The 24,202-nt window shown below is 43.0% G+C and overlaps 3 protein-coding genes across 9 annotated transcripts; 2 read left to right on the top strand and 1 right to left on the bottom strand.

Annotated features, from left to right (window-relative positions):
- Window positions 1–31: 31 nt before the first annotated feature.
- On the bottom strand, window positions 32–6,027 carry chmp2a (charged multivesicular body protein 2A). 2 transcript variants are annotated; one of them, XM_086063790.1, is made up of 6 exons: window positions 5,869–6,027; window positions 1,997–2,164; window positions 1,746–1,925; window positions 1,390–1,520; window positions 1,193–1,254; window positions 32–660 (listed from the first exon to the last, which is right to left on the bottom strand). In XM_086063790.1, exons 1-6 carry the CDS (start codon window positions 5,896–5,898, stop codon window positions 539–541), a joined length of 693 nt encoding a protein of 230 aa, XP_085919916.1. In that variant the 5' UTR covers window positions 5,899–6,027; the 3' UTR covers window positions 32–538. The 2 variants fall into 2 exon arrangements, with proteins under 2 accessions (XP_085919916.1, XP_085919917.1); XM_086063791.1 differs by lacking the exon at window positions 5,869–6,027 and adding an exon at window positions 2,863–3,007.
- On the top strand, window positions 3,273–5,159 carry mrm1 (mitochondrial rRNA methyltransferase 1 homolog (S. cerevisiae)). Its single transcript, XM_086063788.1, has one exon. It carries the CDS (start codon window positions 3,476–3,478, stop codon window positions 4,532–4,534), a length of 1,059 nt encoding a protein of 352 aa, XP_085919914.1. The 5' UTR covers window positions 3,273–3,475; the 3' UTR covers window positions 4,535–5,159.
- Window positions 6,028–7,666: 1,639 nt separating the features above from the next.
- fbrs (fibrosin) lies at window positions 7,667–23,600 on the top strand. 6 transcript variants are annotated; one of them, XM_086064792.1, is made up of 18 exons: window positions 7,667–9,395; window positions 11,383–11,559; window positions 11,706–11,732; window positions 11,858–11,887; window positions 12,558–12,606; window positions 13,306–13,642; window positions 14,402–14,625; window positions 14,702–14,997; window positions 15,101–15,145; window positions 15,707–15,808; window positions 16,811–16,894; window positions 17,083–17,121; window positions 18,415–18,486; window positions 18,570–18,723; window positions 19,007–19,087; window positions 19,269–19,352; window positions 19,999–20,218; window positions 20,366–23,600. In XM_086064792.1, the coding sequence occupies exons 1-18, from the start codon at window positions 9,093–9,095 to the stop codon at window positions 21,957–21,959; spliced, it is 3,918 nt and encodes a 1,305-aa protein (XP_085920918.1). In that variant the 5' UTR covers window positions 7,667–9,092; the 3' UTR covers window positions 21,960–23,600. The 6 variants fall into 6 exon arrangements, with proteins under 6 accessions (XP_085920918.1, XP_085920917.1, XP_085920916.1 ...); XM_086064791.1 differs by having other exon boundaries at window positions 18,986–19,087; window positions 20,002–20,218; XM_086064790.1 differs by having other exon boundaries at window positions 18,986–19,087.
- The last annotated feature ends 602 nt before the right edge of the window (window positions 23,601–24,202 follow it).

The following is a 24,202-nucleotide window of genomic DNA, read 5'->3' as shown; positions in this document are numbered from 1 at the left end:
AAAAGAAAAAAAGAGATCCTTCACACCAAAGCACCTTTAAATGTGGAAAAAAAAGAGTTTATTATTCAACAAACACATGAACACCGTTCCATGTCTAGGTGTAAAAACTATAAACATGTTGTGGGTGGAATACCTTGTTTAAATCAGACCACCAGCGACAGCAAGATGATTTTTTTCTCTTTCAATGTTTTGGTAAAATGAGCCACCCTTTTAGTGGATCATGCATACAGCATGTTCAGCGACAAATTCAACAGCTGTCCACTAATCTATTAAAAAAAAAAAAATGCTCTTCTGTAACTTGGATTATTAGTTAATTAGTGTTCATTCAAAAGGCAACAAAATGTGAGTATGCGCACACCGTTAGGGGATTTGTCTTTTGGCATTGACAAACATGAGAAAGGACTTTTCAGGTCCTATGAAAGATCCTTTGTAATTTTGATATAAAATACCCACATCAACAACACCGCAGAAAGCAATCCATCATTATGGCTGACGCTGCTTCAAAGAAATAAGACGTATAGTCGGCGTGCATTTGCGTTCAGTCTTTGCGGAGGTTATTGAGCCGCGCTTCCAGGTCAGCATCTGCGTCGGCCAGGGTGGCTTGGGGCTCCGCTTTCTTCCCGCTGGCCACCGACAAGCTTCCACCAGTAGACGGGAGACCTGGAAGTAAAAGTAGTGGTGAGTGGACATTTACAACCTAACAACTAATTTTGTTCCATCAAATTGTATTAATTTTATTTCAAAGTGTCTACTTAATTTATTTAGGCTGCACTACAAGTGTGTGTATGTACTTCTTTTGTGTCCAATCAAATACCAGCCTGTGTTGCTATGTCAATCTAATCTACCCAGGGCCTTCGGAATCAGCAGTGTTGGCTTATGTAACTTAAATGATATGAGCATTGTGGCTGTTTAACCAATCAGATTTGAAATTGTCCAACTAGCCAATCAGAACATTTCCATCTTCTGATTGCCTGGTCAGAGAAAGCCAAGTTCAACTGCTCTGTATTATGTATGTGGCACAGTTGCATGCTGTTATTTTGTGGTTTTGTACAGTATTGATGGTTTGATAGTGGAGATGGGGGAAAACCCCCATTGAAGTCCCGCCCAGTGATGGAGATGGGGAAAACCCCCATTGACGTCCCGCCCATGCTGGGAGAAAAAAAAAGTAATGATAGCACTTTTTTGCTCTTACTTGAGAGTTCGTCATTGAGATTAAGACCCAGCTCATCCAGGACTTGGGACACAATGGCATCGCTAAGAGAAAGACCAGACAAAATAAATTACCACACAAGGTTATCCCACTCAGACTTGAAATAAACATTGGTGCAGAATTTTACACCAACGTAGCCGCCATATTGAATGTGTCAAAGAGGAGTGATTGTGGCTCACCTCTCATCTTCATCATCTTCATCCCCCAGCACGTCGTCAATGGCGTCACTCATCATTTCCTCCTTCATGTCCATTATCTCACTCTGACGTTCAAAGTCCATCATGATCTTCTGGATCTGAGGTAGTTTGAGCTGTGGAGGAACACAGAGATATATGTATTGATGCCAATTTAGTGCTACAACTGAATATGCCATTTTTTTCCCCAATAGATTTTTTTTATACATAAATGTTTTGGTCTTAACTATGCCACAATTACACATTTCTATCAAACAAGTGTGGCGTAAACTTAAATCAGTAAATTATAAATCAGATTAGAACAACGATGCTGACAAATCTGTGACTTTATCACTTCAAACCTGTCTGTTCATGGTGGCCATGGCTTTGGTCACGCCCTTCATGGCCTGCGCCATGCTGTGGTTGGACTTGAGTGTCTGAAGCTTCAGACTGACGGCCTGAATGTTGGCCCTCATCATGATGAACTTCTTTATGTAGCGTCTCGAGCGGACCAAGTCTTTGGCCATTATCTTGACTGCGTCCTGCACACATTTCAATCACACACACACTCAGGATTTGATCTCTTGTTTTCTTCCAAGAAGACTTTACTCACCATTTGTCCCTGTTTGGCCATTTTCTTGATGTCAGCAATGATCTTCTTCTCCTGCTGCTCCAGTTTCGATCGCTCTCTGTCCAGATCCCTCATGGCCCGGTTGAGCGCCCTCTGGTTCTGTTTCAGCATCTCTTCCGGAGTCTTTCTCTTCCCGAAAAGGAAGTCCATCTGTTTAGAAGCACACAGAGGGAAAATGGATACTGTAAAATCCATACATTTTCTATACATCTCATCCTCAATAGAGCTGCGGTTGAGTTATCTGTACTTGAGTATTTGTTCTGGTGACTTGACGTACATTTTAAGATAGGTATGTGTTATTTATGCCTTACTTTGTCAAAATAAATAAGCTTGTCACGTTTTTCAAACTTCACGGATGAAAAAAAAATCTAGGGCGACAAGAAAAACAATTGTATGCTCTTGCACTGGATGCCAGAAGGTACATAACTTACCTGTGTATCCACATTTTTGTGGCATTTGTTCATATGTCAAATGTGTGCCTTAGCTCAACAGAGGTTGGGAAATGGGGAAAAACATCCAAATATTTTCTCTGTACAGTATATTGCTCGCTCTCAGTGGGATGTTTATATTTTAGAACAAACGCCAGAGATGGGTGTTGCCATTTTAAAGGTGTAAATAACTGTAAAACTCACGTCGTCAACGGAAAGTTTGGGCCAAATTCGATCTGGACGAAACCTACTTTAACAGTTACCCAATTTAGCGTGGTAATCAACTAAGTTTAAGTGGCTTAAGGCCTGTTCATTTCTTGGCCCATGACGTGAGGTCTTTTTATGGCCGTAATTACCTCATTGACACATCCCCTCCGCCACCACTATTTGCATTAGCCGTCACAAAGTCTCTCAGCTCACCTTGATCGCTTTCGTCGAACCAGTACTAAAATCCAGACGACAAACGACGTTTATTAGGACTTCTTCTCAAACGAGCGACGATTTTTGTTTTCTTTCGGATACTTCCGCGTTACCACAGTTTTACTTCCGGTTAGTGATTTCATCCTACTACGTCACAAGTGACGCTATTCGTATCGGTCACAATACCGGAAGTAACGTAGTCAAACAATTTCTACGTTTCAAAATAAAGTGTATTTCAATATCAGAAGTAGTCAAAGTAGCTTTGACGTTGTTTTGTGAGAAAATTTAGTCAATAAAAATATCGTAAAATAAGTAGTTGCATCATCCTAACCACAAAATTACCACTATTAGGCACCATTTTGACCGTGTACACTTTTATTTTTGTAGTGCAACGTGCCTTTATCCTGCCCTAGTCTCAATGCTGCGACCTTATAGACGAACGTGGTTACTACTGATCATTTTGTCAGTGTTTTGGTCTTAATGTGTAATGAAGCGCTTGAAGGATCATATCAATAAGCATTTAAAACGTTTCGACATTTGACTTACATTTTGCTGCCTGAAGGACTTTATTGAACGTCTGGTAACAATTACTCTGAACAAGTCAATCCCCAGTATGAGTTTTTTCAGTTATGCTTCGAAGCATAGGTTCTTATTTATTAGGATGTGGAGATTTCCCAAGGCTGTGGACTCCCATTTTGCCTACCACGAGCACGACAGAGTGTACAACTCCAGGAGGTCCAACAAGTCTGAAGTGTCAGAAGGGAGGCGGTTGGAACAGAAAGCATCACCAAATAAACTTCAGAATCAGAGGCGAATATCATCGGAGCTTCAAAAGCTGGCTCAGGAGGACTTGTCGTCAGAATGGAAGAAGACTGCGAGACTCAAGCCATCCACGCAGTCTTCAGACCAGCATGAAATTGTTTTTGGGGTCGCTCCATGTCTCCTGGCTCTCACTCAAGCTCGCCGGAAGGCCCTGAAGCTGTTTGTGAAAGACGGCGAGGCCTCACAAAGGTCAGCGCTCCTCAAGGTTTGTGAGGAGGCTCATCAGCGACTGGTTCCAATCCAGCGGGTCAGTAAGAAAGACCTAGACAGGATGGTTTTGGGTCGGGTCCATCAAGGAGTTTGCCTGCAAGCTACTCCACTGAGCTACCTGACGGAAGACTCAGAACAGAGTTCAAAGACCACACCCCTCTGGCTCATCCTGGACGGGATTCAAGACCCGATGAATCTTGGAGCCATCTTGCGCTCGGCATATTTCCTCGGCGTGGACCGAGTGGCAAGCAGCATCCGCCACAGCTGCCCTTTGACCCCGGTGGTCAGCAAGGCCAGCTCTGGCATCATGGAGGTGATGGGCGTGTATGGGTACGAAGACCTAGAGGACATGGTCCGGGTCAAGGCGGCGCAAGGCTGGTGGGTGGTCGGCACAGTGGCGGCCGAGGCGCCGGTATCCGGCGTTCCCATCACGCCGTGTCTAGACTTCCGGATGACCAAGCCCACGCTGCTGCTGATTGGAGGGGAGGGTGATGGATTGTCCCAGAAGCTTTTGGCTTCGTGTCAAACGCTTGTGACCATTCCAGCCGGGAGACAGCTTTTACCTGGTGTAGAATCACTCAACGTGTCGGTGGCCACTGGTATTCTTCTGCACTCACTGTTGACCTCTAGGCCCACGTGACTCCAACATTTTCAACTATACAATTGAAATGTACAACAGGGGCGGGCAAACTTTTGTGCTCAAGGCCCAGCTCAAGTATATGTACTTTAAGATGTGCCCATTAACTCATTCACTGCCATTGACGGTTATAGACGTCAAATATTCATTTGAACTATTTCTATTAGTTTAACATTTAGAACAGATATAAAATTTGTGATTAATCGTGAGTTAACTCGTAAAGTCATGCAATTAATTCCAATTAAAAAATTTAAGTGCTTGACGCTCCTAATTTTCTTTTAATCTTGTCTTTTCTCTTTATAAATCACGTCAGGCGATTAAAATCTTTAATTGTAATTAATCGCATGACTTTAATACTTAACTCACAATTAATCATAATTGTGATATATGTTCTAAATGTACAATAAAAAATGTTTTTTCTAGGTTTTAATACTTTTGTTTACAAAAGTGGAAAAATGTTAAACTAATAGAAATAGTTCAAATTAATTTTTTACGTCAATGGCAGTGAATGAGTTAATGACGGTGTAGCCTGGTGACCCAATCTCTGCTCCATGCTCTTTGCAGGTGTTTTTATTTTGTGTCTGTATGTTTGGCTGCTTGTCCCGTTCAATAAACATCTGAAAGTGCATTGGTGAGTGTATATCTCTCGCTTATTTCCACTTCACTTGAAGCTAGCGCAGGACAGAAATTTAGGCTACAACCACAAAGCAAAAATATCTACCATATGATCCATCCATCCATTTTCTGTACCGCTTGTCCTCATAAGGGTCGCGGGGGTTGCTGGAGCCTATCCCAGCTGGCTTCGGGCAGTAGGCGGGGTACACCCTGAACTGGTTGCCAGCCAATCGCAGGGCACACAGAGACGAACAACCATACTCACAATCACACCTATGGACAATTTGGAGTGTCCAATTCACCTGCCATGCATGTTTTTGGAATCTACCATATGATAAAATATTTAATTAAAAAATATATATATGCAAAATGTGAATGTCAAAAATGTAATATTATTTTAATAAGACTATTTTTAGTGTTATTTTCAGAATTATAATAAATGAATGAATGAAAATTCATTTTAAAAACAGGTTTACAAAATTTAAATGTGTTGCTTTACTTATAATCTATATTTAAAAAATATATAAAAGTCTCATGGTGAAGAAATGCTACAGACAACGAGACGTTTTCTCATTTTTGGGGGGGCCGGAATTTACTTCATGTTTTAGGGCCAGCCGGACTAAGACCGTGGTTGACACCTGACACAAAACGGGACCGTTTGCTCTGCGGACTATACGTCGAGCACAAACGCCGTCCTACAGGGGAGTGGGGGACAATCTTACCGGGTCCTCGGGTCCATCGCCGCAATCCATAGCTGGAAGCAGTAAAGGATGCACCAGAACTACAAAATGAAACCTGCAACAAGCTCGGTGTTTAAAATGCAATGCCAAATCAAAGCCATGCTTTAAATGGGATAAACAGTCACATGACCATGTCGAGTGCCGGTTGAAAGATAAAGACTGCTTTCGATGCAATAAAAGGCGACACAAATGTGCCAATTAAAGCACAGCTATTCTAATGACAAGGCTAGTGCAAACCGAGGGCAAATAACGTGTGAGCGAATTGACTCAAATTCAAATAAAGAGGAATTGTCTTGTCTATAGATTGTAATGCCACAATGATGATCATTTGTCTGACACCAATAATCAAAAGTCAATGGAATGCAATTAAAAGTGGAACTGGACACAGAATCGGGACAGTCCATCATATCGTTCAAAGACTACAAGATACAATTTGCCTGACAGCTGAAAACATACACAGGTCAAAAAGTGGCCACTGGGAAAACTCAAAAGTAACAGCCAAACGTGAAAAACACATTTAGCAACCTTGAACTATTTGACAAAATCCTTCTGTGTTTACATACTTGGCCAATAAAGCTGATTCTGATTCTGATCTAATTCTGATAATGTTCTGGTAATGTGTCCCTATCAGTGTGTGTAACTAAGTAATGTAATCCAGTAATGATAATGGTAATGATTCTGGTAAATTTACTTAGTTTGGTGATGGTAATAATTTAAGTTCCAAATAAATTTCTGAATAATAGTGTCTTGTTTTATAATAGTTTTTTTTGTTTATTTACATAATCTTAAAAAATATAAATATGGCAGCAAAAAATCAAAACGTAAAGGGAGAAATTGTCATTAGTGTGTCATAATAGTGTAAAGGGTACTACTTTTTGTTGCTACAGTATACAAGTTGAACTACGACACCTGCTACATTAAAAGTACAGTGATAAACATAATATGTACTTCATAAAAATATAGAGTAATAAAATTGACATACAATATGAAACATTAAACAGTTTGCATGTAATCCATTCAGCATGCTGCTCCTTCTGCTGTGCCCGTCTTGGCCACTGGGAGGCAGTATTGTATAAGAGATTCATGCAGACACTAATTTAAAGCACCATTTGTTCTCACGTCAAGTCAGCGACTTGCAGTTGGCTTGGTAGGTATGCCGACACCCCGAAAAGGCATCATCCATTTGGATAGAGCACTGGCATGGCTGATTTAGAGCGCCTCATTGTCGACTGTGAGTGCATGCATGGTAGGCCAGGACTAGAAAATTAGTGGGGTGGGGGTTATAAGATAGCATACTTGACAGCCAGCGTGTGGACCCGCTGGACCGGGTCTTTGCTTTGTCATTGCTGTTTTAGAGTGCCAAGTTGTTGGCAGTCAGTGCATGCAAATCATGGTAAAAAATAATCAAAAACATCAGAAGGGGAAAATAAGGGGGACAAATATATCAGCCTTGACTTGACAGCCAGCGTGTGAACCGGGTCTCTGCTCTGGCATTGTTGCTTGGAGCGCCTCGTTGTTGGCCATGAGTGCACGCATGTCACAGTGAGAAACCAGTGAAGTGTCAAGAGGGGAAAAGAAGAGAGAAAAGAAAAAAAAGTCCAACTTGACTTAGTACAGCTAGTTTCATTTTGTCTCAAAACAACTATAATTTACACGAGCAAGTACTGTACATGTTTGTCTGGCCTCCATTTGTGCGTCTTCTCCCACACGGTGGCAGTGTGAACAAACACAAGCGGCATCAGGCACCCGTCGTATGGAGGAAGAAGACTTGCGCACACAATGCACTGCACGGCTGACAAGGGTTGCGTCTCCCCGATGTCCACGATACATTTACAATTCCGAGGAAACGTGTGAAAAGGAAGCAGCGGGGGACGCGGCGTGTCCCCCCACACATGTTTTTTTGCACACTGGATTTGGCCAGGAGATGGAATGACGAGCAGGGGACACCGGCGGCCGGTTGAACTTGTGCTAAACATTGGATCTAAACAGTGAAGGCTGCACGGAGGAGCTGCCCAGCCCGACGGGGGTTGGCCGACACCCTCGTTTATGGAAATCGACACCGAGGCTTACAATGACGGGCCTTGAATTTTTGTTCCAAGTGATGGAAGGGGGTCAAAATGATTTTTGTGCTTGAAGGACTAATATAGCATTATTACACAAGTGATTGACAATTGTGGATTCGCATTCTTCCAGTTTCCTTCGGAGAGAAAAAAGGGATAAACCCCCGCTAGCTAACAGCTGGATCGGCTAATGCTAACCTAGCTCTGCTGCTAACGTTACGTCTTTCTTTTGATGGGATACAAACTCAAACCATATATCGACCGTCAAACATATCAACAATTGAAAAAAAGAAACATCGACCAGGGAATATTATTCGGCCACGCGTCTGGATGTTAGGTTGAGCGCTGCTATCGCGAAAATACGTATTTATTCTTAGGTTGTTGTCTGAATATATTGTGATGTATTGAAGTTAGCCCCGTTCGTGCTGTCTGAATTAGCAAATGCTAATTTGCCGAAGTCAACCCCAGTTAAAGTGCTTGGCAAGTGGTCGCGTTCATAGCGTTAATCGCTGCACAATTTGCTAATTAATTTGAGATTCGCGAGTGAGTAATGTGGTTTTGACCTAACAATACAATGTCACACCAGTCAGTATGTTAGCTTTTCAGTATTTGGTTTCTGGGCCTTCCTAACTAGCTAACCGTGTAATTTTTTTTGTGTTAGCACTCAAATAAATTGTCAGCAAATTGTTGACGGAAATGTTAGTTTGCGATGGCCTGATTCTCAACACTAAACCCGTGTGAGATCGTTTAGCTGGCTTTGTCGTCAATCCACCGGGTTGTCGTTTTTTGTTTACATGCTTATTCGCTTGTTTTGCCAACATCCTTGCTAGCGAGCTAATGTTAGCCATTTAGAAGATGTCTTGATCCTTGTGATTGTGTTTCACTTTCATCGTGGTTCGTTGAAAATAATTGAAATGACACTCAAATTCCGGCGAAAGAAAGGCCTCGATGCCAATAGACTATTGTTAAAGGAAGGACAATAGTACTATCCACTGGTTCTATTAACGTTATTTTAACTGGGGCTCCGAGCGAGGGCCCGGGGGGCTGGTGTCATCTCTTTGCGGTTAGGTGCCACCTTCCACCGGACCAGGACTTGAACTAAAGTGCCTTTGGCGTCATTGGAGTTGGACAAAAGGCTTGGAGGACATGGAAGGTCCGAGCCGAAGCACTGCATCCAGGCAGAGCCGTCGCTCCCGTTCCCAGCGCGACAGGGAGCGGCGGCGGAGGAGAGTCAACCTGGCCGAGGAGCGGGCCACGTCGCTGTCGTCGGGCTCCGATCGGGAGAATCGCGGGACCAACAGCGTCCTCGGTCCGGGGGAGAAAGAGGGCCGACCCGGTTTCGGCCGACACAGACCCCCGCGTCGGAGGAAGAGGGAGTCGGTGTCGTGTGAGGAAGACATCATTGATGGCTTCGCTATTGCCAGCTTCGTTAGCTTGGAGGCTTTGGAGGTAAATGTTACTCTTCACCAGTGTTTCCCAACCTTTATTGAGTAAGAGTAAGCACACTTTATTTCTTATTTTTTTAAACAAAAAACAAACAAACAAACCAAAAACTATTTGGTCTGCCTGTTATTATAGTTCAGTCTGGTTGGAATTAACCACCAGTGCTACGCACCCAGAATTTGGAAAATTGGATGATAGGTTACAGAGAAATAGTTGTAACAATATATATATATATATATTTTTTAGAATGTTTTTGTGTTATTGCCTGTTGAAAAACACATTCCCAGTGAGTTAAACAGGATTTATTTCTCAGCATATTTTTCTGCCAAGTAAAAAAAAAAAATGTTCCCCCCTGTGACATACTTGATTATCTCTTAGCCTAACTAGTTGAAAATTATTGCACTAGGCTACTCACTAAAAGTTAAGAATATTGGCCTCAGGATGACCCTAAAGTATAGTATAACTCAACCTCACAAGTTAACTTAATTTGAACCTCTCTAAACATTTACATTGACATTTCAACTTTTTGTGTGTGCAAATTTGCAGTTCTCTATCACTTACAGGGAGCTGAATAGCAAAACTGATAACAGATGTTTAATCCACAACTGTACCAAATTTCCTGGTTTAGTTACAATTGGTGTTTAAACAGTCCCCTATCATGCTGTTGCTATTTTGACATCATGAGACAAAAGACGACACCTGACAATTGGGTCAACAGTACCAAGGCTTCAAACATGTTCTCAGAGGAAAGTGGTCATTGAGTTTAGACTTGTCGCAGAGTGTCATCTGCAGGTTGCAACAGAGATACAAAAAGACTGGAATAGTCACAGAAAGGCATAGAAGTTGAAGTCCTTGGAAGTTTTCACAGATCAAACATCTGTTGTGAATTCTGCCTTTCAGAGAACTGCAAGTTGTGCAAAAAGTACTGAAACATTGAACAGTTGGAGTTATCACAAGTTAAGGTCAAATTAAACTCACCTGTAAATGTGGCATCTTGAAATTTAGCTCGAAAGCTCAATATCCTCAACTTTTTAGGAGTGTATTCATGTGTGCGTGTCACAGTGAGGTGTTGTTTATCTCTTCCCATCTCTTCCCATTATTCTTGAACTCCTCAACTATTGACACCATTCCTTGCTTGGAAATTACAATCCATTCAGGCAGGCCACTGATGGCTTGTGGAGAGGCCTCAATTATTCATGCGCTTATTCCGGGAGGTGTTGATAAGCTGCCAAATGGCTTTGCAAGAAAAATGCTTGTGAAATGATCCATACCAGTTTGTGTGTCTGAATAAGAGCTTTTTAATGTTGAATGTTTCTAATTAAAAAAAATAAAAATAAAAGATTTTCCAATTTGAGTGTATTGAACTAGTCTAGTGATCATCAGTAGTTGGAAATCATGAGGACATTATTGACTAATACATAAGAGGCAGAGTCATGAAAAGTTGATTGATTTGAACAGATTGGTGGGCGGTAAAGGGTTACTGTCAGTCTTGATGCTAATTACAGCCAATCAGAGCGTTACCCTGGAGACGGGCACAAACAGCGGCTCTGGAGAATTCATCAGCTGCTGTTCAACTGGTCAGTGGGCTGATTCTGAGCAGACCTAAATCCATATCAAAGACATCAATTTAAATGAAGAAAAGTACTTCTGCATAGTGCTTGTGTCATGTCATCCAGTTTTGGTTTTGTTTATTTGACAACAATAGAGCACCTTTCGAAAGGACATTTAGGGCGTAGCAATTTGTCTACGGTGGTGGTGGTGATTGGAAAAATGACAAATTGACAACCGGGCCAATGTTTAATAGCTGAAGTTATTTTTCACCATGAATGTTTGTTGAGACCGAATGCGCACACACCGCATCACAAAATACTATTCATGGTGAGGGTTTTGTTTTCATGATTGTTCAGTGCAGAAACATTACACTTAATTCAGCCATTACTTTGCCTTCTTTGTCTCATCTTTGAGCTTACCCAAATTAACTTGTTCCCCTCAGATGGACTGCTCTATGAAGCCCAGCCAGCACAACGACATGCTGGGTAGAAGGAACAAGGGCAAGAAGGGTCCGGAGGAGAATGGCGGGGGGCCGCTGTCTGAGCCGGAGGAAGGCGTTCCGCACAGCTACTCCAGCAGCTGTTGGAACAAGAGTCGGAACAAGAGGAGGAAGATCGAGGTGAGACAATTCTTTTAGACTCTGGTGACCTGTCAGCTGAGTTCACGGTGTGCATAGATGGAATGTTTTGCTTAAATCCTCGTCTACAAAAGCAATGAGTGTCATTTTAAACCGTTTCAACCACTAAAATGTCTTTTCTACCCTAGGGACACCCTTTGGAGACTGGATACATTGTAAGTGTCAAGTTTAAGCATTGGACATAATGTAGAATCATTTTTTTTTTGGACCAGTTCGATTATCTGATCTGTGTATTGCAAATAACATTTTTGTTTGTTTGTTTAACCTCACTTTGTTTCAGTGTGACACAGAGAGTGATGCTGGAGACAAGGTATGTGCAATACTGACTCACCTGTCTTCTCACAAACAGTGGACCAGCATCAGATTCTGACTTTGACTCTGATTTTGTCCACAGTTTTGTGGTTTCAGATTGTGTAAATTACAATTACAGCTCCTAAATGTATTCATGTAAATTTTTGGCTAAATAGTTATTTTTTTCCCTTATCAAATGTGCTCCAAAGGCACATTCGGAAACATAACAGAAAATATATATTTTTTTGTAAAGTCATTCAAAGTATGCTACAACATAAAAATACTTATTTCTCAGAAAATGAGAAATCTGTTGTTCTCCGCTTTGTGAAATAATACCAGCGTGGAAATAAACTTGCTAGTTAGCTAATTATCTGCCTTGGTAGTGACACTTTGTCAGCACTGTCTACTACTAAAAACAACAACAACAACAACAACAAAAAAGATCTCATACTGCTGATGGAAATTTTAAATAGTTTTGAAACAGTGACTTTTTTAATCCACACTATATCTTGAAACTTGTTGCCGGCCCATGCCTACTCTACTAGTCAAGTCAAGGTACCACTGTATTTTATTCAATAATTGTGTGGCACAAAGCTCTGTTTCCTACTGTTGCGTCTTTTGTCAATTTGAGATCGCCTCATTTATATAATTTTTGTGTAATCAAGCAATTCCTTCTTTGGTTTTTCAAGGCCTCGGACCATGACATGGATCCAGTGTTCACAGTCAGCACCAGAAAAGGTTGGTGGATCATTATGTGCTGCACCCACATGACTGGAATCCACACCAGTATAACCATTACCTGATGCGCGAGGTTTAATTTAGATCTGACGAGATGACTGTTATGCGGCGAGGGACTTTTTTCTTTTTTTTCTACAGGAGATATATTTCCATGAAAAGGTTCTCACCAGTTGACAAACTGGTTTACTGAATAATGTATTCGATGACTGATATAATCATTAGACACATATTTCTTTCATGTGTGATGTAGCCAACCGCAGTGATCTTTTACAAACAGACGCTCCATCTTGAAGTCTGGAAATAAATCTCTTCAGGTCTTCCAGGGCTCTTTTTTGAAGCACACAGGCAAACAGAGCCTTTGCTGGTGTGAGTCCCAAAAAAGTGGCACCAACTGCAAAAGTACAGAGCCCATTTTGACAAAGTCAGGAATAGAAAGTACAGAAATCTGTTTTTAAAATGTAGGGAAGAAAAATGAAAAGTTAGAAAAACAAATACAAGATACCTGATAAATCTGCTCAAGAACAATAACACCTTATTTGAACCTGATTGCTTTCCTCTTTATATCCTGTCTTTTTTAAATTAATTGTACAAGATTTGATCATGGCTGTTAAAAAAAAGTATATGAATTGGATGCTGGAGTAGATTAATGAAGGCCTGGTTGACGCTAGATTTCTTTTTCTTTTTTTCTTCTTCTTCAAGTTGTTGAGCCTCCGCCCTCAACCGTGAGCAAAAGCTGCCCGGGCATGCCGGCGCGGGGTGGCGTCCCGCGGTTGATGGTGACGCCCAGAGTGTCTGGCCTGGAGCGCAGTCAGGAGAAAAGCCTGGAATCGCATTTCCCAGAGGCCGTTTCGTCTTCTACCTCTTCCGCCTCATTTTCGCGCCTGCCTTCCCGCTCCCCGGCCTCAGTGGCTTTGCCGGTTCCCAGGCCCGGCGCCGTCAACGGCAATGGCGGCCGCCACCACAACGGCAGTCCCCCACTGTCCAAACCGAAGCCCTTTCTCACCTTGCCGGGACGGTCTCACACCCTTTACAACAGGTTTGTTTTGCTTGTCAATGTTCACTTGAGGTGGGAGTAGGTCACGTGTGTACGTCGCCATTGGGGCCAGTCATAAAGTCTTAAATCAGTCACAGAATATTTTCAGACGTTGGTCATTTTGCAGTCAATATCTGTACAATCACTTACATTTTAACAGTCCCAAACCATTCTCTGTATTGTTGATTATTCTATTGCCGTCTCAGCTTTAAGCTATGACACTAACATAGCTTACAACTGTGTGGGTTTTATAGTGATGGATGAAGTTAGAGTTGAAGTTGCTGTGTCTCTTATAGTATTGGATAGATCACTGTAAAAAGTAATTGGTTATGCTAATTATGTTCCCCAAAAAGTAATTGAATTAGTACAGGAAACACTATGCAATAAAACCTATGAAACTGATTTAACCAATAAATGCAGATATTCAAATGTATACAGGTAAGATTTGTGAAGTCACGTTTAATAAAAAAAAATATGGGGACTTTAAGCTGTTCGCAGAAAATGTCATTTCGAATCGCTACTGCCATCTGTGGCCGAAAAATGAAACTGCACACTCCCTTCTTCACGTACAAAATGTGCACATGACGTCACACCCGCAGACAGAGGGTGGGAAAGCCAAACCCGAATCCAGTCTAAAAACTGTTTTAACTATTTCAATTGTTACAAAGAGCAGCTTAAAGTTGGACCCAAGTCAAGTCATGTGACTTGAGTCCTTCACCTCTGGTTAGTAGTGTCAAAAGTGAGTGTCGTTTTGGTCTCCAGGAGCAACACTCCAGTCAAACCTGCGTCTGTTGCGTCGTCTTCATCTTCCATGCGCCCTCCAACTCCTTCCACCAGTGTGTCCATGTCCTACATCCGGGGTGCAGGGTCCTCGGGGCCCCTCCGACCTCCATCTCGGGCCAACTCGGGGGCCTTGTTTACTTCTTCACCAGGCCTGCCTCCCCCTCCTCCTCTACTACAGGGCCCTTCTCACTCATCAGCAGCAGGTACAGTAAAAAAAAACTTTACAATCAGGAAGTGATTTTAATTGTGTTTCTAAAACTGTAACGTGATTCACCACAGACCAGGAAATGCTGCGGCAGAATTTAAACTCTCACTTCCTGAACGCACAAGAGCGCGAGGGCAGGCGTAGCGCTCCGGGGGCCGAAGGTAGTAACGCCGCCGTGGGTCGCTCGAATCCCGGCGGCGCGTCGGCGTCCAGTTCCACGCCGGGATCGTCGGGCCGGACGTCCCAGAACCAGCAAAGCGTCCAGCCGCTGGCTTATCAGTTCCATCAGCACAACCACCAGCACCAACATACGCACACGCACCAACACTTCACGCCCTTCCTGCACCCCACCGCCACCGCTCCGCCCCTGGTGAGGCGCATCCTTGTCATATGTCAAATTCCAGTCTGTCTGGAATTTGGAATGAAGTCCATGTTTGTGTTGTTTAACCCTTCTGCTATTTTTACCTTTTCAGTTTGATAAGTACCCCAGCAAAATGGAAGGGCTGTACCGGCATCCTGTAAGTAACAGTGATAACACAAAAAATGATTTACCCCTTATCCTTTTTTTTGTGCTTATTATTTATTACACCTAAATATTTTGAATCATCAAGCTATTTTTAACATGGACTACCCAAGTAAATATAGAAGTAAATGTTGAATAAAGAATAGAATCCAATTTAGATGCTGTGGTTTGAAAATGAACCGACAATTTATGCTCAAACTCTACAATCTGACTGAATAACAACAATTATGCAGCAAACAGTCAGTCAGAATTTCTCCACAGCGATGCTGACTCATCACCAGATATTGCAAATATTTGATTTCAGCTATTGTTGCCAAGGGTGGCACAGCAACTTATTATGTACAGAGGCCAAATACTTCACTCTTTCATAGAGGGGGCAGGCACATAAATTGGGTTTTTCAACACAACAGAAATTATATATTTACTTGAGTTGTCTTTGTCAGATATTTAAATGTAATTAAATATACATTGAAAGACAGGAATTAGGAAGGCTGCTCGTACTTTTTCCCTGCTCGATTTGAATCTTTGAGTGGTCATGAATATGTGTCTGTCACAGTTTTTCCCGCAATACCCGCCGCCGCCCTCAGTGCCCAATATCCAGCCTGTGATTCCTCCCACCGGGCCTTTCAGCTCCTTGCAAGGAGCATTCCAGCCAAAGGTGAGAAAAACTTTTTAACGTCTTTCATGCCTGCTGTGAATCTGTCCTAAGTGATGAAATCATGAGGAATCCGGCTGATTGTTCGCCTCCGGCTTAGAAGAGGACACGCGAGACTTAGTCATGGCCTCATGTTGATAACACATATGACAGTTTGACACAGTTGAACATTTTTGGTGGGGGTCAAAGGGATGAGATGTCCCCTTGAAGGCATGATAGCTTTTAGAAAGAGTGTGGAAGTAAAGATCCAATCTAATTCCGTATTGCTTAATCATCCGATCACTCAGAATGCATGTTGAGGCCTGGTCTAGACACATGATACTGGCTTCACTTCGGGCTGGGTGATGTGTCTTTGAAATCAAATTTGTTTCCCCTTCCTTTAAAGGGGAAGCCACCCCCCCCAAAAAAAAATAATAATCTTGACATTAATATGTTCTATGCAGCCCCACTATCGAGCAGTTTTTATCAATATCAGAAGACAGCCATTTTGCCACATGCTGTTGACTGAAAATCACAGTTTTTCTGAAGCTGAGCTGTGATTGGTTGCTTCCTGAGACCTGAGCAACTGTGATGAACAAGAAATGTTTGAGTTTGACTTCCCCTTTAATAGAAATAATAAATAACGATGACAGTCGATAATATTCTGACTTGAATTTGCAAAAAACAAAACAAAACAAACCTTTCATCATTTTTATTTTTTTATACAATTTATTGACCTATCTAAAGTTTTTAAAATGACTTGATCTCTTTGCTGATGCAATGTTAAATGGTTGAACAAACATGCCCTTTTGGGGGTTCTCCTGAAAAGTGACTAGACTATTTTGGAGTTACAAAATATATGTTCTTTATCGTGTATTTTCACCGATTGTGAATGCTCTGGAACGTAACCAGGGAATCAATGTAATCACCCAGCTCGACTATCAGTTGTATTGCAAGTGTAAATGTGCGAAGTTGTTGATTCACTGGTTTTCCGGCGGCGCTTGACGTTTTTGTTTTGTGCGACAGCCTCTTGTCCCTCAGGGAACCGCTCCGGATCTGAGCGCTCGCCTCGGGGTCGTGCCGCACCATCTGCAGCCCAAAGATCACCGGGTAAGGACCGCCTTGGTGTCAAGTCAGTCTTGTCGTTTCTACAGCAACATCACATTTTCTATTGCACCACAATATGTGGCCCGTCGGGTTGTCTGTACTTCAACCTAAAACAAATATCAAAGTCTTTCTCCTATGCAGAGTGAGAGATGTGGATTAAAAGTGGTTTTTACAACTGTGCTCTCTCGTAGCTAACTGATCCATTTGGGACATCGTTGAAAATCAGTAATGTAAGCACAAACAGATTTTGAATTCACTGGCTCAGCTTATCTGTACTTTCTCACTGCTTCATTCACACCGCACTAACCTCACACATGTTGGCTCGCTAATGCTCGTTCAATGGCCTTGCACATTAGTTAGATATTTCAGATGTCATCATGCTCTGACTTCTCCTGTCCCCACTATGTCCGCTCTCACTTGTAATAGTAAAAAGATTTCGAGGATGACTTGGAAAACGTGCATTGAGTACTGGTGAATTAGCCAGGGGTGAGCAAAGTATGGTTCAGGGACCACATACAATTGTAAAAAGTCCTGTAATATATATATTTTTAATTTAGCTACCCCCCCCCATTAATTCATTTGCTCCCCAAAACGTATAAATATCTTCAATTTTAAATGTTTTAAGTGTCCCAAATGCATATTTATACGTTTTTTTAAATGTTTTTTTTTATGCTAGAGCATACAGAAGGCTTTGACGCAGCCTCTCAATGGTAGTTATTACAAAAACGGCCAGCAGGTGGCAGCAGAGTAGAAGAGATCAACCAGGGCCATGTTGAAAACAAACAGATTTACCCACAGTTCTAAGCAGATTTGTGAATAATGATTAAACTTTTAGCTATATTCCAATGCTAATTGCTGCAAAACGGAAACAGATAGAAATATACTTTTTTGTCCTGGTGAAAGAAGAGACTCTAATCTTTCTTTTGGTAGGTTCCATGGCTTTATAGCTATATAACACAATATTCTGTGGGCCTTGCAAAATCAGTCAAATTCCAGTAAAACAGCCGGGAGCGAAGGCCATCGCTTCAGTGAAAATGGCTGGGAGTGAATGAGTTAAGTAAAAAAACAAAATTGTGTTAGTCATTTTTAAAAGTATTTATAATTGATTGATTGATTTGTTGTGTATAATAAAATACAGTTAAATAAAATGAAAAATTTGACTTGTTAAATGTTTTATGGACGTATCATAAAATTAATTATAAATAATGAAAATTAATTTTATTTTTAAACTATTTTACTTATAAATTTGCCTTTTGTATTTGTTTTATTTAGTAATTGGTTAAGTAAAATTTCAAAATTATACATTAAAATGAATTGGAATGCATTATTTTCTTAATAAATATATATTTTTAAAATTCACTCTTTGATTGACACGGCCTACTGTTTTAAAAATCAAACGTGGCCCTTGAGAACTCAAGTTTGCCCACCACTGGAGTAGACAGTCAGAAAAGCAAACATGTCTATGATCATGTAATTAAAGACCAGATTGATTAACAAAGACAACTTGTTTTTGTGGCGTGCAGAAACCTGGAAAATGGTGTGCTATGCATGTATATGTGGCCTGGATGATCCTGAGCCATCAGAAAAAAGTAAAGGTACGTCACTATAGTAAGAACACTTTTACACCCTCCCCACTACAGAGGTTTGATTTTTCACTGTAATCTTTTTTCCCCCACAGCTGATGCAGGCTGATCCTCACAAGTTGGACTTCCGCAGTGAGCTGCTGGCCCGTCTTCCTGGAGCCGGTGGACTCGGCCCCATGGGGCCCATTGGAGGGCCCATGCCGCCAAGTCACGACCTGACCAGACCTCCCAGTCTCTTCTCTGCGACAGGTGAACCCACCGACCAGCACTTTTAGATTTTATGTAGAGAAACTCTCTGTAGGCTGTTCGTATCTTAAAATGTTTGTAAACCGTGATTATTATTTTTTTTTTTTTTGCGTTCATCTTTGCTGTTGTAGTTTGAATTTGTGAAGTGTGAGTTCAAAATGTTTACTTATTGAAGTATTTTTAAAAAATGATTCACTATCAGATGTGCTTTGCAGCGGAGTCTGTCATAGTTTGGAGGACTGAATATGATGGTTTCTGTTTTTAGACTCACGTTACCTTCCTGCAGGTGCAGTCAATCCGTCCTCTGGGCCTTTCATCGCCCCATCAGCACCGCACTCGTCTTTCCTTGCTCCAGCTGCACATTTGGGTAAGAGTGGCGTCTTAATTGTACGGTGTTGTTTTGATGCACACGTTTGAAAGATTCACTGGCTAACTATTGGGGTTGCGTTGCGGTCTAAATAAAAGGAATCTGCTTAACGTCAGCATAGCAAGCCAGTGGAGAGGAATTCAAAAACAGTAATCTTGATGCATATGCGTGCATATTTTAGATCCATATGGCCGATCTCAACCCTTTACCCCGCTGGGAGCCCTCGGTTCTGGTGCCTTTGGAGGACTCGGAAGCCCAACGCTTGGTCAGTCTCATCGTGTTGGCTTCTGCTTGACTTTAATAAACCTCACACTGGCCTCATCTTGACTACCAAAGCAAACTGTAGAAGTGATTCTTATGTCAGATAGTTGCTGTTTTATATCAGCTCAGTCATGAGTTGTGGGGGATATGCTCCAAACCCACCAGCAATAGGGGAAACTTCTATTTAGAGGGACCGTATAATTTTTTAAACATAGTTTTACCCCTCCCACACGCACATTTAAAAATTCTATAACTTAAATGTTTTTTAAATGATTCCTTAGCACCTTCTATCCCTTTCTAGCTCATGCAGTTTTCCAAATAAGAGGCTAGGTGTGCTTGCTTCTAGTTGGTTGTCACTCCGTTGTAGTGAATGTAAAACTGAACATTGTGTATTTAAACACCAGAACGTTCAATCTATATATTAAAATAAAGTCTGCTATCATAATGCTAACATACAGTATAATGCAAAACAGCACAATATATGCTAACATAAATTAGCATATATGTTACGGTAATTATAAACCTTCAAACTCAGACTTGCCGGGACACTGTAAAAACCCATAAAGAAAAAAAAATCGCTTAAAAAAATTGGCGACATCGCAAGGACACAGTGAAAAATAAAAAATTAACAGACAAACTTTGGTTTGCAGCAGGCTCCATGTTCGGTCCTAAGGACTCACCTGCCAACGTGGTGGGGAGCTTGTCCAATGCTTCCAATCACCACGACCCGTGGAACCGCCTTCACGGCACGCCATCGGGCTTCCCGGCGGGCCCCAGCTGGGCCAGAGGAGGCGACAAGCGAGACGAGAGGGATCGCGCCAAGGACGGCGAGCGTAGAGACATACCGCACATCAAAGATGAAAAGGACAGGTAGGATATCACGATTTTAACATCGACTAAATGCTATGAGGATAGTTGTTTTGAATTGGCATTAGGATTATGAGGGAATCCTTGGGAAAATGTCCTGTCTTGACCCAAAGCCGATGGCCTTGATTTTCCATATTAACTGTTTTGCAGAGACAACATGCTGTATGGCCGTCCACCTGTGAGGATGTCTCCTGTGGGGCCCTCCTTCAAGTCCCGCAGTAGCACCCCCATCTCCCACATCAACGGCCACAGCAGCTCCCTGGGCGGTACAGGCGGGCCTGTTGAGGACTTGACTCGCAGCCTGAGCAGAGACAGAGAACGCGAGCGGGACCGAGACGGGGACAAGAGGCCGCTGCCGACTGTGTCTTCACGGGGGCTTCCCCTCAGCTCTTCCACTTTAGTAGCAGACAGGGACAGGCCGCGGTCTTCCTCTTCCTCTGTGCTCAACACCCCGCCGCCCGCCATCCGCTCGGCCCAATCACCACTGGACCTTTACCCCCGCCCGCTAGGCCCGGCAGCACACGTCCATCACAGCGAACACTCCCAAAGAGACGGCAGCCTCCCCACATCCTCGGCGGCTTCTGGCTCCGTCACTTCTTTATCTCAGGCTAAGAAGTCTGATCGGACCACAACGCCTGTCTCCAAGCCCTCCCTCCTCCTGCCGCCGGTTAAAGTGAAGGAGGAGCGCAAGGAGGAGCCAGAGCACATCCCCATCTCCCTGCCTGTCCCGCAAGTCAACAACACTTTCGAGCGCCCGAACAGCCACCCACACCACCACAGCTCCGGTACGCCCTCATCTTCTCTTTCACTGACTCCCACTCCGGGTGTCCCCCTCCCGCCTCCCACTCCCAACCCGCCTTCCCATCTTTCCCTGCTGGATCGCTCCCGGGCTATCGAAGCCTATTTGGGTAGCGCAGCAGGTTCCGGTTTGGTAGTGGGCCCGGGTGGGGAACGTTTCACCCACGGGGCACCACAGGGACCGCCGCAAGGTCCACACAGCTTCACGTGGGATCCCTGGAGGGAGTTTGCAGCCCAACAGCATCAGCAACATCGAAGGGAGGCTATGGCACTTCGTTCCGACCCGCACCTCGCCCTGCGTTCTGATCCCCACTTGGCGCGGCTCCTCCAGCACCAGCGCCTCCTGGAGGCGGAGAGGGCGGCGGCCGTTGCCGGGCCACACCACCCTTCCACATCCACCGCCTCCAACCAGGCAATCCGCCAGGAGATCGCCCTCATGGCCCACCACTTTGACCGGCCTCACCAGCTGGGACCGCCGGGTGGGGGTCTAATGGATGAGGAGCAGCGTGCACAAATCCTACGGGAAGACTTTGAGAGAGCGCGCTTCTTCGGCATGCACCACCACCACCTCCCGCCCAGCTCCCACCTCTCCAGCCCCTCTCATGCTGCTACCGCTGCTCACCTGGAGCAGATGCACCCTGGCCTTTTGTCCCACCACCTGCCTCCGGGGGCCGCCGCCGCCGCTGCTGCTGCCGCCGCCGCCGCCGCCTCCCAGCATCACGCGTCTCTGTACCCACGTCTGGGCCCACTTAACACACACCACGTGCCCAACGGCATCCTGGCGAAAACGCCCGCGGGTTTGGTGGGAGCTCTGGCAATGGGGGCACCGCCGCCTCTCATTCCGTCCATTACCAGCCGGGCGTCCACGCCGCCCCGCGGTTCCAGACTGATGGGCCCCGGGGAGCTGGCGCTGTTCGGCGCCCACAAAGACGGAGAGTCCAGATAGTACAGGTTGAAGGAGATGAAGGGAAATGTCAGGATCACTGTGCTGCTTGCTAACGCAGTCTCTCACGCCACAAAGTAGTCCCAGCGAGCGGAGCCTAGCTGCTGGTAGAGATGCAAGACTCACCGAGGTGTTACCAGTGCAATTTAGACTACATTATGGACAGCCGTTTGAGCATTTATCCTGGATAGCCATCTTAGCATTCATGTACTAGTATGCTTTTTGTCCGTACAAGTAAGGCAATTCATTATAAGGATGAATTATAAAATATTATTCGATGTGGTTAACGATCCAAAACTACACTTGTTGACAACTACGTGCTACAAAAGAGCTCAATTGTACTGTTAATATAATTGTCCTACAAGTATGCCGAAGGTGTCCTGTTAATTGAGAGTACTAAGATTATACTAGAACATGGACCTTAAAAGGGACATCAAATAAATGTCCAAATAGCTTAATTTAATATCCTATTTGCTTGTCTTACTAGTAAGGACAAAGTGAAGAACATAGACTTTAAGATGGATAGTAAAAATTTCAAATGAATGCTCAAAGGGCTTTCCGTGCTACATTGTGTGCATCTGACTATTTTTTTTATTATTTTGTGTGGGCAGTTGGCTACTGCAGGGCCGTTGTTGGCGGGACACTTTTTGTTGACTTTTAAACGAGCCTTTTTCCGCGTTGATCAGCAGTGGCATCCAGAGGCATGAGCACCTGAAAATGTGTCAAGAATTCAGATTCTCATAGGGTCGGGTGACTCAGGTCTCATAATCCGTAAAACGTGGTGCTGGGGAGGACAGTGAAACATGAAAAGGTTCAAAGTGGCACGCTGTGTTTGTGTGTATGTTTGTAGTTGTGAAAAGACAGAATATTGATGAGACCAATCCATGAGTCAGTTATTGTACCTCAGTTTCTTGCTTTACCCAAAAATCCAAGAACCCCAAAGCCTCAGCGTCATGGAACATGAGATTCATCCTTTTTTCGGTTTGTTTTGGGCTTGTTTAGTTCCCGGAGGATGGATGGCGAAATTAACTGTGCAACGCTGTGTTCACTTGCACAGCGTTTTAGAGCTTCCTCCGTTTCCCACTCTCCTCTGGACGATACGATCAGGACCAGATTATAGTAGTCTAGACAAAATGCCTTTGTAATTATTATTCTCAACATTATCTTCTATAATAATAAATATATTCACTGTTATGTTATTGTCATTGTTTCAGGTATGCACCAGTACTCGCTCTCTCCCCCAGGTAGTAATACTGCACATCACGCAAAAGGCTTGCTTCACACTAAAGGTCGAAATGCTGGTGAAGTGCAGCCTTTGGACTCTTCAAGGATCTCATCAATGCCTTTATTGCGCTCACAGGGAGATTTGACTGTGTGTTCTATCCATTTGGGATGATGTTGTGTAGAGCCTTGTACAGTAAGATTTGGAAACACAGTTTGTGTCGCTGACTAACAAATAAGTTATATACATGGATGAGTGGGACTTCTGCTGAAGAACTGAAAAGGCATAGGCTGCGAAGGACATCCACAGTGGACGTATTGAGAGGGGAAAGACTGGGTCGATTATTTTAATATGACCATTTTATACCTTTCCAATCCCTCCCCTAGACCACAAAGATTAATTATTAAATGAACTGTTGTTTACTCTCGTGTGGGTCTTTTGTTATACTCTTCCAAGTCGACGGATTAAATAGACCTTTATTCAGTCAAGTAAGTAATGAAAGGAATACATGTCTAACTTAATATTGACTAAAATGCGTATAGCTACATTTAGTCCAAGGAAACCTGTTACAAGGGGTGCGAGCCACATCATGCAGTAGGTTATCATAGCTGTGCTGTGTAAATGTACTACCCACACTTTATCTCTGAGATAATTTATTTATTGCTAAAGAATTTGAAATATGGGAAATCTAGCATGCCAATATATAGACAACTCTTGTTCAAGTTAGGGTTTTTGGTTTAAAAAAAAAAGAAGCAGCTAATACCTGTTGAAAGTGGAGGAAATTTAAAAATTCTGTGACATATTTTCTGCTAATTGAATAGAGCAGTATTGTTCAATTTAGCAAAAAATAAGATGAAGTCAGGCGACGAAGTGATGCGGCAGGTCGGTTAGTAGGCGTTTTTTCTTCCCTCAACAAAATACAATATATTTATTTAAAATGCAGTATTCATATTAAAACGTTAGATAAATAAATGTAAATCGTAGCTGAGTTGTGATTTTAAAGCGTTAATTCAACAGCAAACTC

This window comes from Leptonotus elevatus, chromosome 20 (genome assembly GCF_054856555.1).
Source record: "Leptonotus elevatus isolate MCC_2025b chromosome 20, RoL_Lele_1.0, whole genome shotgun sequence".
In the NCBI taxonomy this organism is placed as follows: Eukaryota; Metazoa; Chordata; class Actinopteri; order Syngnathiformes; family Syngnathidae; genus Leptonotus; species Leptonotus elevatus.
The sequence above is the reverse complement of the archived record's forward strand: the minus strand, read 5'-3'. Positions and strand labels throughout refer to the sequence as shown.

Coding starts and splice junctions, on each gene's coding strand:
- mrm1 (XM_086063788.1), top strand. CDS start 3,476: ATGAGTTTTTTCAGTTATGCTTCGAAGCATAGGTTCTTATTTATTAGG.
- chmp2a (XM_086063790.1), bottom strand. CDS start 5,898: ATGGATTGCGGCGATGGACCCGAGGACCCG. Junction 1,521..1,745: donor TGGCCACCATGAACAGACAG/GTTTGAAGTGAT, acceptor GTTCCTCCACAG/CTCAAACTACCTCAGATCCA. Junction 661..1,192: donor TCTCAATGACGAACTCTCAA/GTAAGAGCAAAA, acceptor TTTTACTTCCAG/GTCTCCCGTCTACTGGTGGA.
- fbrs (XM_086064790.1), top strand. CDS start 9,093: ATGGAAGGTCCGAGCCGAAGCACTGCATCCAGGCAGAGCCGTCGCTCC. Junction 13,643..14,401: donor TCTCACACCCTTTACAACAG/GTTTGTTTTGCT, acceptor TTTGGTCTCCAG/GAGCAACACTCCAGTCAAAC. Junction 19,353..19,998: donor ACTCGGAAGCCCAACGCTTG/GTCAGTCTCATC, acceptor TTTGGTTTGCAG/CAGGCTCCATGTTCGGTCCT.